The 16262-nt window shown below is 42.3% G+C and overlaps 1 protein-coding gene across 1 annotated transcript; it reads right to left on the bottom strand.

Annotated features, from left to right (window-relative positions):
* Positions 1-918: 918 nt before the first annotated feature.
* On the bottom strand, positions 919-14811 carry LOC108279985 (bile acid-CoA:amino acid N-acyltransferase). The gene is made up of 11 exons (XM_053688362.1): positions 14705-14811; positions 14382-14578; positions 11935-12034; positions 10917-11107; positions 10330-10487; positions 9653-9772; positions 3952-4034; positions 2986-3076; positions 2704-2784; positions 1537-1675; positions 919-1399 (listed from the first exon to the last, which is right to left on the bottom strand). The coding sequence occupies exons 1-11, from the start codon at positions 14719-14721 to the stop codon at positions 1278-1280; spliced, it is 1299 nt and encodes a 432-aa protein (XP_053544337.1). The 5' UTR covers positions 14722-14811; the 3' UTR covers positions 919-1277.
* Positions 14812-16262: the final 1451 nt, after the last annotated feature.

The raw sequence follows: 16262 nt of genomic DNA, 5'->3' as shown, positions 1-16262 counted from the left end.
CAGGACACACCTAGGTAAAAAGAAACACCTTGATGTTACATGTTCCAATATTTTTTCTCACCAAAAATTGGGCAGTTTGATACAAAATGTGCTATGTTCTATGTCGTTTAACACATCTACATGTAAATACCAGGAAATAAAAGCTGAAATTCTAAACTCTCTTCTCATGTTCATCTTTTATCTCAAACACCAAATGTCTTCAGTCTACAGCAAAAACAAATGATTTGGCCTTGCCGTTCCAATAGTTTCGGAGCAGACTGTATATTTATTGATGTGGTCCAAATTTCACATGTATGTTAAATTACCGATAGATTTTGGACCATGGTTGTGAGGATTTGTGATCATTCAGCCCCAAGAGTATTAGTAAGGTCAGATACTAATTTTGGGGAGGAGGTCTGGGGTGCAGTCGATGTTCCAGTTCATCCCAAAGGTGTTGAGTGGGGTTGAAGTCAGGACTATGTGCATGTCTCTTGAGTTCTTTCATACCAACCTTAACAAACCATGTCTTCATGGATTTCATATTGTGCACAGAGGCATCGTCATGCTGGAACAGGTTTGGGCCTCTTAGTTCCATTAAAGGGAAATTGTAATGCTGCAAAGACATATACATGTGTGTGATTCCAGCCTTGTGGCAACACTTTGTGGAAAACACACATATGGGTGTGATGTTCTGATATCTACAAACTTTTGGGAATATACTGTATTAGTGTTATTGTATATATTAAAAGTGAACACCATGTTTATGCAATCAGTTAACATATGAGAACGTGTGAACATAAAGCATTGTATCATTTCACTATGCATCATGCAATGTGGCTGAGAATTCACACCTATTGTGTTAGAGTATTTATCATGGGTTTAACATTATAGCACTGACTCATAGTTATAGTGCCTCCTACTGGTAAAAACGTAACAAAATTTGTAGCACTCATAGCACAATTTAATCAATGAAATGTACAGGACTTTCTTAAAACAAAGAAACAAACAAAAACAATACTGATTTACATATTCATTTAGGGAGCACTTTCTGTTCAGTCTTAATAATGAGTTCATACTCTGTTACACCCCTAATATATAAATTAGCATTTTATCCATCCATCCATTTTCTGTACGAATACATATAAAAATGTATCTGGGGTAATACTTATTTCTCACACTGTACATATACTCCTCTCTGTTCTACTGTAGTGGTAGTGAAGAAGTGTGACAGACATTTTGAGATTTCTTCTCTTTTTTTTCATTATCAATTACACAAAGCAAAACAACTTCTCACACCACTACAGTCGGGCCTGTGGACCTGCATAGCAGAGGTGTTCGCGTAAAAAGTCCAAAATCTTCTCCCATGAATCTTCTTGTGCATATGCATGCAGTCTGGTCTGACCACCCCAAAGCATGATCACTGTGAAATCACACACACACACACACACACACACACACACACACACACACACATCATATACACTATACATTTCATGCTGATAAATTCATGATCAGCAGGTGTTATGCATGCAGATTACTTCACATCACTACACATACCCTTCTCTTTGCCAGCAACCATGAAGTTGGAGGCTCTGTGGTGTGGAGTGTACGGTGGCTCAATTAGGTGACCTGCACCAGGATAGATCAGGATCTTGAGCAAGTGCCGATTCCCAGCCTTTTCAGTTATTCTCTCCATCTGAGGTCAAACAATGGAAGGTAAAGAGGTTGCAAATGACTGATCACATATGGCAGTTATGTCCAAGTCAGTTTTTAAAGTGATATGCTGGCTGTCAGTCTAAGGGACTCTGTAACATGATGTTACCATATACTATACACAGAGATGTGATAATGTACAACTACCATTTTAGGGAGGTGTACTTAATAGGTGGCAGTATATACTCTCTACAGTGGATATTAAAGTCTACACACCCCTGTTAAAATTGCAGGTTTTTGTGATGTCAAAGTATTTGCACCTATTCTGATTTCTTCTGTTTTTGTGAACAGTTGCAATCAAAATTATTCAACCCCCATTGTAAATCAGGTTTATTGTCAAAATCTACAGACTTCCAGATGTTTGCAATGAACAAATCAAACAAAAGCAATTGAAATAGTTCAACACAATGGATGCTTCAAGTGGTTTCCCCAAATTCAACTGAAAATGCAACTTTTAATGATTTCTCCAGTTTCAAAATGAATCTCATACTAAATCGTTTTAAAAATTAAAACAAAAAGCAAAGATAAAACAAAGGCAACCTGAGTAAAAAAAAATATATTTTTTAAATGACAACTTTTTTGCTTCAATAAGTAACTATCCAATATCAACTGGACCTGTATGAAAATGTGTTTGCCCCCATATTTACTAATTCCTCAAATCTATGAAACTGATGGTCTCTACTTGAAAGATTAAGGGACCACCTCTGAACTATTTATTATAATCACTTGCTTGATATTGAGGTATCACAATTAATTAAACTTACATCATATTCATGCTGGAAGACAAACGACACTTTGCTTTGCCGATATTTGCATATTAAACTTAACAATGTGATACATTACGGTGAAGTTAAAGTTCTGAGGTTTGCCAGAAAACCCGAGAGGAACATCCAAACACTAAATACTGTAGAGTTTTGTAATATCAAAATAGAAAAAGCAACAGATCGTATCGCAGCCCTATATTCTACGCAGACACGCAATGAATGGTGTAGATCTGTGTGAGCTTCTTACATCTTCAGCTGACTCCAGTGTGGCCCAGTTCTGATCATCATCACCAACAACCAAAAGCAGTGGACATCTTATCAGGCCAACCTGTGTGTTTTACAGTGCAATACCTCATTATGAGCTAATATATGCAAACACAAAAAGTGTACACATACAGAGCCACAAACTAACATGCACACCCAGTTGCAGGAGTATTGTGAAATAAATCAAATATCAATAAATGGATGAGTAAGATGCATTCGGTCTAAAATCTAGGATGCTACAAAAACGCAGGGGAAAGTTTCTTACATCCACTTTCTCGGCTGGATCTGTTGGGATGGGCAAGATGATGTCTCTCCAGATGACCTGATTATCCATCATACGCACTTTATGAAACAGTCTAAAAATAATTAAAATATTTTAAATATACTACAACATTTAAGTGGCTCCAAATCATACGCACACCACCAACAATTCATTAAGTACTGCATGTTTAAGATTACAACAAACAGTCAGTAATATCACACCACCAGGTCTATAAAAGCTATAAGATAGATAGAAGATCTGTGTGAAGTCATGTGTGTGTTCACTCTGATGTAATAACAGAAGATTTATGACATTTTACTGCAATGAACAGAAGTCACAAAGGCTCTTTTGAATAAAGACCAGATTTTAGCTCAGGAACTAGAGTCTTGTTTTTTTCTTAAACTTTTCCTGGTAATATTTAGTCTCAGCTTTCATAAAAGTACCAACATTGTTGTAAAATTCAAACATGGGATTTCAAGTTTGCTTCAAAAGCTGTGTTTAGTTGTGGACGTTACTGAGCTTCTTCTCTCTTTGTCTCTCTTCCTCTTGTATTATATTTTGTAGCAAAGAAGGTCTTTAATGAACAGCTGTGGGTGCAGTGAATAATGCAATTGGGTCAAAACTTTAATGTCTTGTTACTACTCAATCAATAAAAAGATTTTACTTTAGATTTTAAATATCACTGGTGGATTAGGACATCTGTACCCAAGTGTATCAGCACAAGTGATAAACTTGTCTAATGACGGAATAAACATTTCCAATTATTTGAATATTATCATGACATGTATTGTTGTCGGAGCATTTTAACAATTTAATCTTTTAATAAGCAATATTCTAATTCATTTAAGCAAATCCCATCTACAATCTGAAGTATAGAGATAATATTGGGATGTACACGAAATAGAGAGTTGCTAAAAGTGCTTTGAAATGATGCAGCAACACACATACAAGTATTTGCAGTGTACGTACCTGTAAAACCCTTCATAGACTTCAGATATAGTATTACGTACAGGAGTGACGTGACTGCCGCTGATGCTTATACAACACTGGGGCTGCAACAGAAATTACGTGTGAGAGTGTTTAAAATTCGTATTTAGGAAATAAAAATACAGACAGCAAAAAATACATTTTTCTCAGAGTAATGCGTCCCTGATCTGAAGCAATGCAATAGTCATAATATTTACATTACATTGGCGACGGTCGTTCCGGAGAGGGAGGAGCTAGGACCGGTCTGAAAACTAAATTTAAAATCTAAAAACGGCTCAATCCTCCCCTTATGGAGAGGCCCGTCCCAAATCATGGAGGTTGCCAAGTTGCAGGTGGAGATTTCCAATGTTTTCTCGCATCTACCCGGTCACGCTAATCTTACAGAACACCACAATGAGATGCCTCTGACAGTGGTGGTACACAGTCACCCCTACCGTTTGCTACAGCACAAAAAACAGGTGGTTCAGGATGAACTCCAGGCCATGCTCGACAGTGACAGTGATGGATGATTCAGTCAGGTTTTGTGTTGACTTCAGAAGAATCAATGCGGTGTCTAAATTTATCGCATATGCAATGCCTTGTATTGACGAACTGCTCGATCGGTTAGGTACGGCTCTCTTTTATTCAACACTGGATGGGATAAAGGGATTTTGGCAGATCCCCTTGACTCCAAGATCATGAAAAACCCTTCCTTTTGGGTTGTCCTCGTGGACAGAATCCTCTGTCTACATGCTGCGTATCTAAATGACATTATTATCTATAGCAATGATTAACAGCACATTCAGCATCTGATGGCTGTCCTGAGATCACTGAGATGAGTGGGACTCAGCCGAACCCAAAGAAGTGTGCGACTGGACAGGTGGAAAGAGAGTATTTGGGCCTGCCGAGAATGGCTGGCTATTATCGTATGTTTGTGCCTAATTATTCGGATGTCACCCAGCCCTGACTGATCTCACTAAAAAATGGAGCACCAGATCTGGTCCAGTGGATGGAGCTGTGCCAGAAGGCTTTCACTCAGGTAAAAGCTGCACTCTGCGGTGGACCACTCACAGGCAGGCAGGCCAGACGGCTCCACGGCCCGAGTCGGGTGGTGCGGGTATGTGGAGAAGGGGTGTGGTCGTGGTTCATCATTTCCGATCCAACCCAGGAGAAATGTTACAGACCTGTAAAAACTCAACCGGCAAATTCAGATCCTGCCAGACACACCACCTTTTATTCAACAACATATGAAAAGTTCCTGCTAACAAATTATATTAGGGCAGTGGTAGCTTAGTGTTTAGGATGCTTGACTTCTGATCAGAAAATTGTTAGTTCAAATCCCAGCACTGCTAAGCTGCCATTGTTGGGCACTTGAGCAAGGTCCTTAACCCTCAACTGCTCAGTTGTATAAATGAGATGAATGTAAGTCGCGCTGGATAAGGCCGTCTGCCAAATGCCATAAAATATTTCTTTATGTTATGGCTGCTAATAACATTTTATTTGTTTTTGTTTAAAACTAGACCTCCGTTTAAAACCTTGATCTCCGCCGACGCCGGTCCCAAGCCCGGGTGAAAAAGGAGGAGGGTTGGGCATCAGGCTAGCACCCTGATCCCGTAAAATCTATCTTGCTACGGAAACAACAAGCAAAAACCAGCGGTCTAAACAATACCGGCGCGATGACCCTGTTTCTCCCTTGATGACGGTGCTGGAGCAAAGCCGAAAGGTCGTCCAGCGGCCGATGCAAAATGGGATACTCGACGCCAATACGATCACACGAATTGGAACCTGGAACGTGCGAACGTTGTACCAGTGTGGGAGACTGGAGCAGCTTCTGCACGAATTCGACAATTACCGGCTTGACATTCTTGGTGTCAGCGAAATGAGGTGGACGGGTAATGGAAAGCGACGGGAAGATCGTCCTGTATTCGGGAGCCAAAGAACATCACGTGCACGGCGTCGGGATGGTCCTGAGCAAAACCGCGGCACAGGCACTCGTTGGATGGAAACCGATCAGTGATCGCATAATTACCGCCCGATTTCAGTCTCGCCATGCTAAAATTACTGTTATTCAAGTCTACGCACCGACAAATGAGGCAGATGATGAAGAGAAGGACGCCTTCTACGACCAGCTGCAAGACACAATCGCGGTTATCCCCAACCATGACATAAAGATCCTCCTTGGCGACATGAATGCGCAACTCAGTAGCGACCGGCAGGGCTGGGAAAACGTGATCGGACCTCATGGATCGGCAGCAGTAACGAGCGATAATAGAGAGCGTCTCCTATCCCTATGCAATCTTAACAACCTTTGCATCGGGAATACATATTTCATTCACAAACGGATTCACAAAAAGACGTGGCGGTCACCAGATGGGGCCACTCACAATGAAATCGACTATGTATGCATCCATCGACGGTGGCGCCCGGCTTTACGTGACGTACGGGTTTTTCGCGGCGCCGACGTCGGATCTGATCACCACTTGCTTGTGACCTCAATCCGACTAAAATTGAAAAGAGTGGCCGGACACAACACCGTTCGGTCATTTGCCTCCGAGAAATTGAAGGACCGCGTGAACGCCGAGCACTTCCACATTGAACTCGCTAATCGATTCCAGATTCTTGACAACTCGGCCAGCATCGAAGAACAATGGGCACAGATCAAGGATGCTGCCATAGAGACGGCAGAGAGAACGATTGGTCGACGGCGTGGAACGCAGCGAGAACGGTGGATTCAGGACCGGACATGGTCGTTGCTCGATGAAAGACGGGTCAAGAAACGTCAGCGCGATCAAGCAAAGACCGAAGAGGAGCGAAATGAAGCATCGCAGGCGTACCGAGAACTCGACCGCAGGGTCAAGAGGAGTTGCCGAGCAGACAAGAAGGACTGGCTGGACCGGAAGGGCACTGAAGCACAACTGGCTGCGGACCAGGGTGACAGCAGGACTCTGTTTCGTGTGGTCAGAGATCTCACTCGGGCCCGAAGCGGTTCCACTGGGCCGATAAGGGATACAACCGGCAGGATGCTGGTTAGCAAAGAAGAGCAGGACGCGCGTTGGGTGGAACATTTCAAAGACACCCTAAACCAGCCGGCTCCCGTAGCCACGCACGACTTTACAGTCTTTCCTCCTCCCTGTGAGCTGGAAGTGGACATGAGTGACATCATGGATGCTGAGGTCGCTGCAGCGATTCGTCATCTGAAAAACAACAAAGCACCTGGTCTTGACCAAATCTCGGCAGAAATGCTGAAAGCGGGTGGTGATGAAGTTGTACAGGTGCTCACTACGCTGCTCAATGACTGCTGGCACATGGAACGTGTCCCAAATGACTGGAGACAGGGTGTCATCGTCAAATTACCTAAGAAAGGTAATCTCGCAGACTGTAACAATTGGAGAGGCATCACCCTTCTGTCTGTTCCAGGCAAGGTATTTTGTCTCGTCCTCCTCAAACGGATACTGCGAGCAGTCGATCAGGCTCTACGGGACGAACAGGCCGGGTTTAGAAGCGGTCGGTCGTGCACTGAACAAATCTTTGCTCTTCGAAACATCATTGAACAAAGCTCCGAATATCAGAAACCGCTCTTGGTAAGGAATATCAGAAACCGCTGTGGAATGCCATATAGCCGTGCGATGTTCCAAACCAGAAATCGCTTTGGAACATCGCACGGCTATATGGCATTCCACAGCGGTTTATCGCCATTTTCCAGAACTTATATCAGGATTCTAGCTGTTGCATCGGGACGGACACAGGTCATACTGCCTCTTTCACCATCGAGACTGGAGTCAGACAGGGCTGCATTCTTTCACCATTCTTTTTCCTCATGATGATGGACTTCGTCATGCGACGAACACTAACACAGCCAGCATCTGGAATTCCGTGGACAGGCCAGGGACGCCTGACCGACCTGGAATTCGCCGACGATATTGTGCTATTGGCGCAGAATGGGAAAGTCTTACAGGAGATGACCACTAGCCTGGAGCACGAAGCAGCCAAAGTTGGGTTACGGATCAGCACTGACAAGACCAACGTCATGGCCGTCGGCCGGATGACGCCGGTGCGGATCACGGTGAGCAACCAGCTAATCGAAGAAGTCAAACAGTTCACCTACCTTGGCAGCATTGTGGCTGTGGATGGTGGGACTAACGCGGATGTCAATCGCAGAATCGGCAGAGCATTTGCAGTCTTCCAACAGCTACAACCGATTTGGGCTAGGCGAACTATCCACACCAACAGCAAACTTCGCCTGTTTAATAGCATCATCATCCCAACAGCCATCTATGCATCTGAAACTTGGAAGAGCTCAAGGGCAGTCATCCACAAGCTGAATGTGTTTCAGCAACGATGCCTGAGAAGAATACTCGGTGTATCATACCGTGATCGTATTTCAAATGAAGAAATTCTAAGAAGAACAAACTCCCGCAGTCTGGCAGAAATGGTCGTAGAGCGAAGAATGCGCTTTGCAGGACACATTCTACGGATGTCTGACCACCGCCACGCAAAGATCGCGCTGCGCTGGACGCCGCCACGGGGGAAGAGAAGAGTAGGGCGGCCGCAGAATACATGGCGACGAACATTCATGGAAAATCTACGAGCGCTCGATGTCAAGTGGGAAGATGTGGAAATCGACGCTTCCGACCGAGCCCGCTGGCGAATGCTTGTTGCCCGATGCGCCCCGCTGCGCGGACGGAACTAACTAACTAACTAAAACTAGACCCGTATGTACATTCGCCTTCCACTTTATTAGGCACACCTGTATCTCATTTATCCAATCAGCCACTCTTGTGGCAGCAGCACAATGCATGAAATCATGCAAATACAAGTCGAGAGCTTCAGTTAATGTTCACATCAAACTTCAGAAGGGGGGAGAAGTGTGATCTCTGTGTGAAAAAAACATCTTGTGTGCAGAGGATCTGCAGGCTGAAACACCTTGTAGATGAGAGAGATCATAGGAGAATGACCAAACTGGTCTGAGCTGACAGAAGTCCATAGCAAATCAAATAAATAAGCAGAAAAGCATCTTAGAATGAATAACATATCAAAACTTGAGGTGGATGGACTACAACAGCAGAAGACCACATCAGGTTCCACTCCTGTCAGGCATGAACAAGAATCTGAGGCTCTCATGGGCACAGACCAGGTAAAAAGACCAGGTGATTTTTTTATTCTAATCTTCAACTGTCCAGTTTGGGTGAGTCCGAGAACAACCTCAGATTCTTTTTCCGGGCTGATAGGAGTGGAACCCAATGTGGTCTTCTGCTGTTGTAGTCCATCCACCTGCTTCAGCATACCCTCTATATTCATTCATGAGACATGCATAATTTAATAAAATCAGGTGTAGAAAAGATCTTTACTTACTTTAACAATTAGATGTACTTTTTTACTTTGAACTTTATTATTGTATAAAATTTTGCTATAAAATTATGCTTAAAAAATTATATATATTTTTACATTTATAGTTAATTCCCTAATATCTAGATGTGTTAAACAACTTATAACATGGGACCTTTGGTGGAAGACCACCCAGTTTTTAGGTGAGCAAAAGTATTGGAACAGATAGCCATCAATATCTTTTAGATAGACTTAACAGTCGAGTTAAAAGTAAATTAAAGTAAATAACAATATTTGGTTGCATATCCCTGTGGAAAGAGGAAAAGCCCATCACTATTATTCTTTTTATCTGTTTATTGTATGTATAATGCTAAATCACCTTGATGACAGAGGACTGAGCAGCCATAGAAAGAGCAACAGAAGCACCGAATGAGAGGCCCAACAGAGCCACTCTGTCCCTTAGCACCATGGGATGCTCCTGTATGATCTGATATGCAATCTACAAAACAGACACAAACACCAACCTGAGATCAAGTATGAAATGAAATGCACTAAGCAAAATGTTCACAACTGCAGAAAAACATCCATGTGATCTATGTGCATAAATGGTGGTGAGCTCTTGAGATTGCGGCTTCCATCTTCAGGGAAGCTTTCTCCCAAAATGCCCTTTTTATTCAAAATATTCTCCAAAAACAAAAATGCATATGTAAATAGTAGATAGAATGTATGTCAACCAAGTAACAACAGTAAGGTACATCCTCCGTTGTGGCACAGATGCACACAGGAAACATTAAGTAGTTACAGTAGGCTAAGGACATCAGACTGGATGTTTTAATCCACTCTGCCACCTGTTTTAATATAACTATGTAAGTCATTATTGCACTGTGATGATAAACACAGGGTGCCGTGTGGTCAAAGAGATTTCAGTGCAATGACTAATATTCAAACTTGGACAAAAACACCTGATTTATTTCCACAGGAGAAGTCCGTTTTCTTAATAAGTTATAGTATGTATGTGCAAATCATGAGACCATGAGGGGCTTTGTGTTGAATTACCTCAAAGTAAGATACACTAACGTCTTTTATTTCATCTGGAGTCAGATACTCCAGAGCAAACGCGACAAAGCCATGTGAGGCCAGCAGCGCAGCTCGATACTCCACCAGGCCTCCTCCTCCTCCCCACATGTCCAACACACCTGGAAATGGGCCAGGACCTGGATGAACAGAGAGCACGGTAGTTATAATCACTTATTACTAAAATAATATAATATTAGTAGTGATAGTAATAACTAATCTTCATCATTATCTTTCTGTACTGTACATACCTTTTAAATTTACCTAGGGTTTTTATAAAGATCATATGGGGTAGGGGGCAGCATGGTAGCTCCCGGGTCTCTGGTTCGATCCCGAGTTCAGGTTACTGTGTGTGTGAAGTTTTGCATGTTCACTTTGTGTTTGCATGGGTTTCCTCTTGGTTCTCAGGTTTTACATTTATACTTACTCGCTTGGCTGATGCTTCTCTCCAAAGCAGCGTACATATGAGACATGATACAACTGAACAGGTCACAGTGGCAGTTGGTGACACTGAAATTTGAACTCACAATCTAACTTCTACACAGGACTGAGTGCTTGTGCATGTGTACCTGGAGGGATGAACAAAGTTCCTCGAACTCCTTTCTCACGTACATCGACCCTCTGCACACCTGGAGCCGTGTACCATCTTTCTATGACGATGGTCACTAACGGTGTGAGCTGGATAAAATCCTGAGCCATGTGTCCATCATACACAGAAATGTGGAATACCATTGGTGTGAGGACATCTCGCTTTCGCAACCTAAATTACACAGATTGGGATTGGTTAGACGAGTGCACAAGGTTTAACTGTCACATACCCTGAATGGGTTTAATTCAAACCTCAATAACTCAAAAACAAGCAGGTCAATAAATGGTATATTTAACAAAGGCTTAAAACAAACAGATCATACAACGCAGGACCCAATAAAATGAAAACCAAAACAATTATTTAGCCCAGTAAAGGTTCGAGAACTTGTTCAGAAAGTCCATAAAGTTCTCCACAGCTAATGTCTTTATAGCCTTTAATTTAACAGGGTCAATAGAATGGGTAAAAACCATGATATAAAATAAACAATACCCAAAATAGATATAACTTTCTATTCAAACAATTCCTGACCTGCACAGTATTAAACCTGCCTGGTAGTATTAGAACAGATAATCATCCTGGCTGCCGGTAACGGGAAGTTAAGACTCGGCCACAAATAGATCCATCAACAACATGATGACCTCAAACATACACCCACATAAAGACATATATTGTGTGTTTCTGCAACCATTTATGTTTTAAAATGACGGTCCCAGTTTCTGCATTAGGACATGTGGACTGAACTGAAGACGGTGAACAAATGAATACAAAGGAGCATGAAAAGTTCTGAATGAAGGAGAAAGAATAGACTTAAAACCCCGTTCCGTCCAGAGAGTCCTTATAACTGTTCATTGTGGGAATGTTGTGTTTTGCTTAAAAAAATGCTCTAGTTTAGAAAAATCTATTTCATGTTTTAAGCATTAAGTGTTCAAATAAAATAGAATTGCCATATATTTACATTATCACTTATTGCGTAATAATAGTGGTGTAACGTGACATACCTCAGTCCTGTTCGGCTGCCTGGTACTGGCTGCAGGCTCCACATCAGTGCCATGGACTCCACACCTGTATACGTGCCTCCCACACTGGAGTCCTTTGCCACTGCGTACACACATGCTCACATACAGCAATCTCTAAAGACTGTATGACTGTGCTTTACTGCTGAATTTACATGAAAATTGATGATCTAATGAAAATGAAGCTTCTTCATGGAAAGATTGAAGGCAATCATTTCTATTTATAGAAGTACTGCATATTTCCTCCGAAAGTTTAGTGTCATTTTAACACATATGAAATGTTTGCCGGTGTCAACATTTCCCTCGCATGTTCTATGTAATCCAACTTTAACCTTAATGAAACTAAATACTGTGATCCTATGATATCATGTTTTTATCATTCTACCCACCTGCTTCAGTTTTACAGTGCTCTGAAATGGGCGTCTGTGCAGTCACAAAATTTCAAATAAAGATTATGGCTCTATTTACGTCTTGTTGTATGATACTAGACCTCAGCTAATATTAACTGTATTTGACTGACTGTTTTGTGACCAGCACTCATGAGAATGTAATCCAAACTTCATGCTGAATTGCAGCTTCCTCTCTTCTTTCTGTATATTACACTTACGTCTGGCCAATTGTTTGAAAATCAGTTCTGTTTCACTTGTATATGATTGTTGAATCCATGAGTAGCATTATAGCGTGACTGCATTCTGCTCTACTTTTAAGCTGCATTGTTAATGCCTAATGGGTACTTGAGGTGCAGGATTAAGCACACTGTACATATGCAAACGTTACAGTTTTCTAAAACATGAGCCCTGTTCTGCTTGGATTGGTTTTACACTGGGATGTGGGGTAATGTAATTATTACCAGAGCATCTCCCTCTTGGGTTTTAGTACCATCTGAATCTATCATATGAATCAATTTTATGGCCTGTGCCTACAGGCATCTTTAAAGTTTTATGCTGTTGTTTACCTTCAGTGAAATGACCAGTATGAATAACTCCAGATTGAATATACCTGTACAAATGAACTGGTTGATAAAAGATGTGTTATGACATGTGGAAAAGGGGTTTCTTTTTTTCTTCAGTATACAGACACTCCAAAAAGCATTGGGCAAGTTTAAAAAGCAGACTAATAAAATGCAAATGACAAATACTTGTTTAAGAAGTGATGCTTGAGACCACTCACTGATCACCACTGTTTCCAGGCTCTTGTAATATCAAAACAGGACAACTGTAATGCACTACTCTCAGGCCTCCCAGCAAGCTCCATCAAACCCCTTCAGATGATTCAGAATGCAGCAGCACACCTCGTCTTTAACCAGCCCAAAAAGACACAGGTCACACCCCTCTTCATCTCCCCCCACTGGCTTCCTGTAGCCACCCATATCAAATTCAAGGCCTTGATGCTCACGTACAAGACCTTGTCTGGAACAGCACCCTCCTACCTCAACTCTCTCCTGAAGGCTTACGTTCCCTCATGCAATCTGCGATCAATCAACGACCGACTCTTAATAGTACCTACTCAGCGTGGCTCAAGGTCCCTTTCCAGAACCTTCACACTAACTATCCCTCAGGGGTGGAATGAACTTCCAATCTCAATCCGGACCACAGAATCTGTCACTATCTTCAAAAAACAGCTAAAGACCCACCTCTTCCGTGAGCACATAGCTAACCCCTAAAACTCCAACCCCACATTATCCTTAAAATAAATAAATAAATAAATAAATAATAAAACTTACTCTGGCCCTTACACCTCTACTCTGAGCACTTTGCTTTTCTAGAACTCAATTAAAAGATCTTGTATGGTAGCACTACTTGTATTGTTCCCCACTTGATATATCGCTTTGCTTGTATTTCCTCATTTGTAAGTTGCTTTGGATAAAAGCGTCTGCTAAATGAATAAATGTATGTATAAGGTATGTTTCCCAAAGACCAATCACTGATCACCTCTGCTTCCCAACAACTAATCAATGATCACCTCTGCTTTCACACAACCAATCACTGATCACCTCTGCTTCCCAACAACCAATCACTGATCACCTCTGCTTTCACACAACCAATCACTGATCACCTCTGCTTCCCAACAACCAATCACTGATCACCTCTGCTTTCACACAACCAATCACTGATCACCTCTGCTTCGTTTAAGAAGTAAATTATAATCTTGTGTTCTATCATGATAAAACCATATTTGATTCCATTTGTTTATATCCTGTTAAAATCTTCCTTCTTCATGTACCCTAATTTGTCAGCTAATGTGCCAATGATTAATAATAATAATAATAATAATAAAGGACAAAATAGTCCGTTTGTATTAAAATGATGTGGTATATCAAAGTTTCAGTGTGACAACCATGTGTACATCATGAAGACGCCCTCTATTAATTAACAAACACTGATAGAAAACCTATCCGGAGGGGATGGGGGGGGGGGGGGGTCAGTTTGTACCAGTCACAGTGCCCTGTCCGTCGCTCACATAGTGTCCAAATGCTTCCCAAAAGTCCTTGTCCTCCGACTTATGCAGACAGTGAAGGGTCACCTCCTGGTTCGGGTTTAAATTTGTCACGAAGATCCGGAGCTTTTCGTCCACGAGTCCCCGAGTGGGCTCAACTGAGAGCAAAGGGCACGGGCAGCTCGCCACCATCCTGCTCAGAGCCCCGAGAAGAGAAAAGACACGACGTTTTAAGTGCTTTTTGATGACAAATAAACGCCATCTCTGAGGCCATAGAGTCTCACAGACACTCTCACTACTTTAAGCCTGGGGAACTCACCTGTTCACGGCCAACATTTAAGCAGAAAGTACGCTTCACTTTTTGCTCATACGCGAGGAGCAGTGTACATTATGCGTGACGCAAATTTCGTCATCGGCAGAGTACATGCGTAACGGGAAGTTCGGATCATTTTACTGACTCGGATCTTTGTATCATGCCCAGCAAAATGAACGGATCTTTTTCCGAGTCATTCCATTCATTTCAGAGAAATATAATAAAATGTTACATCTTAAATTCCCATACACATCTAGTACTTACGCAAATGTTGATCACACTTGGAATAAAAAAATAAACTATAAAAAAAAAAAATAAACTAACCAAATTGTGAGGAAACAAATTATTAATTAATTGCTTAGCATTAGGTCTTCAGGGTATGCAGTCTGTTAGTTCAACTCACCTCCCGATCAGAGTCGTTCCTTCTTTTGTCACGTCTCATTTGTGACATCTGTTCCCCGGAAACAGAAATGATTAGTTCACGTCTCAAATCTTCGGGTTCGAGTCGTTCATTATGTGACCGCCCCATAGGCTGAAGGCAGTGGGGCTGTGACATGATGAACGAACGACTCGAACCCGAAGGCTCAAGACGTGAACTAATCATTTCTGTTTCCGGTATTGCATGGTGCTTTGCCTGTGGGGTGGCTCTATCAATAGGGGCATGGCTGGCCGAAATGGTGGCCACGTAGACCCAAACTGCACAGCAAAATCACCAGTGTTGATTTAACACCCACAGTGTTGAATTCACATCCTACAGTGTTTATATAAAGTCCATTGGACTCAAATAAACACTCTGGCTGTTAATGGAGTGCCATCCAGCAGAGATGTCTCATCCATCCATTTTCTATACCGCTTATCCTACGTGGTCTTGGGGAACCTGGAGCCTATCCCAGGGAGCATGGGGCACAAGACGGGGTACACCCTGGCCAAGGTGCCAATCCACCGCAGGGCACAATCACACACACATTCAGTCACCCATTCATACACTATGCACACTTTGGACATGCCACTCAACCTGCCATGCAAGTCTGTGGACTGGAGAAGGAAACAGGAGTACCTGGAGGAAACCCCCGCAGCACGGGGAGAACATGCTAACTCTGCACACAGGGGAGTGGCAGGAATCTAACCCCCTCAACCCTGGAGGTGTGAGGCAAACATGCTAACCATTAAGCCACCGTGCGCCCGAGATATTACCTCAGAAACAAATTCGAGCTGGCCAATTCTGTGTTACTAGCAGCAGACATAGCACGATCTTGACAAGCTCTCTCAAGAGCCTGTGGGAGCAGAGCGATCGGGGGAAAGGCGTACATACATGACCTCAGCCATGTGTGTACCATGACATCCAACCCTGACCTTTTTTTTGGTGTGGGAGGAGTGAGGGCGATTTATATGCCACACTAGATGAGGTAGAAAGGTGGTATCCTAAGCAGAGTGAAGTGGTTGGCACTATAAAAGGTAAACCCAAGTACAAACGCATTAAAATTGAACAGATGATGCTTCCTAAACAAATATGTAGATACAGTATTGGGTTTTTGTTTGTTTGTATGAATGTTTTAAGAAAGTT

The sequence above is a fragment of the Ictalurus punctatus genome, chromosome 19 (genome assembly GCF_001660625.3).
Source record: "Ictalurus punctatus breed USDA103 chromosome 19, Coco_2.0, whole genome shotgun sequence".
Taxonomy (NCBI): domain Eukaryota; kingdom Metazoa; phylum Chordata; class Actinopteri; order Siluriformes; family Ictaluridae; genus Ictalurus; species Ictalurus punctatus.
The sequence above is the reverse complement of the archived record's forward strand: the minus strand, read 5'-3'. Positions and strand labels throughout refer to the sequence as shown.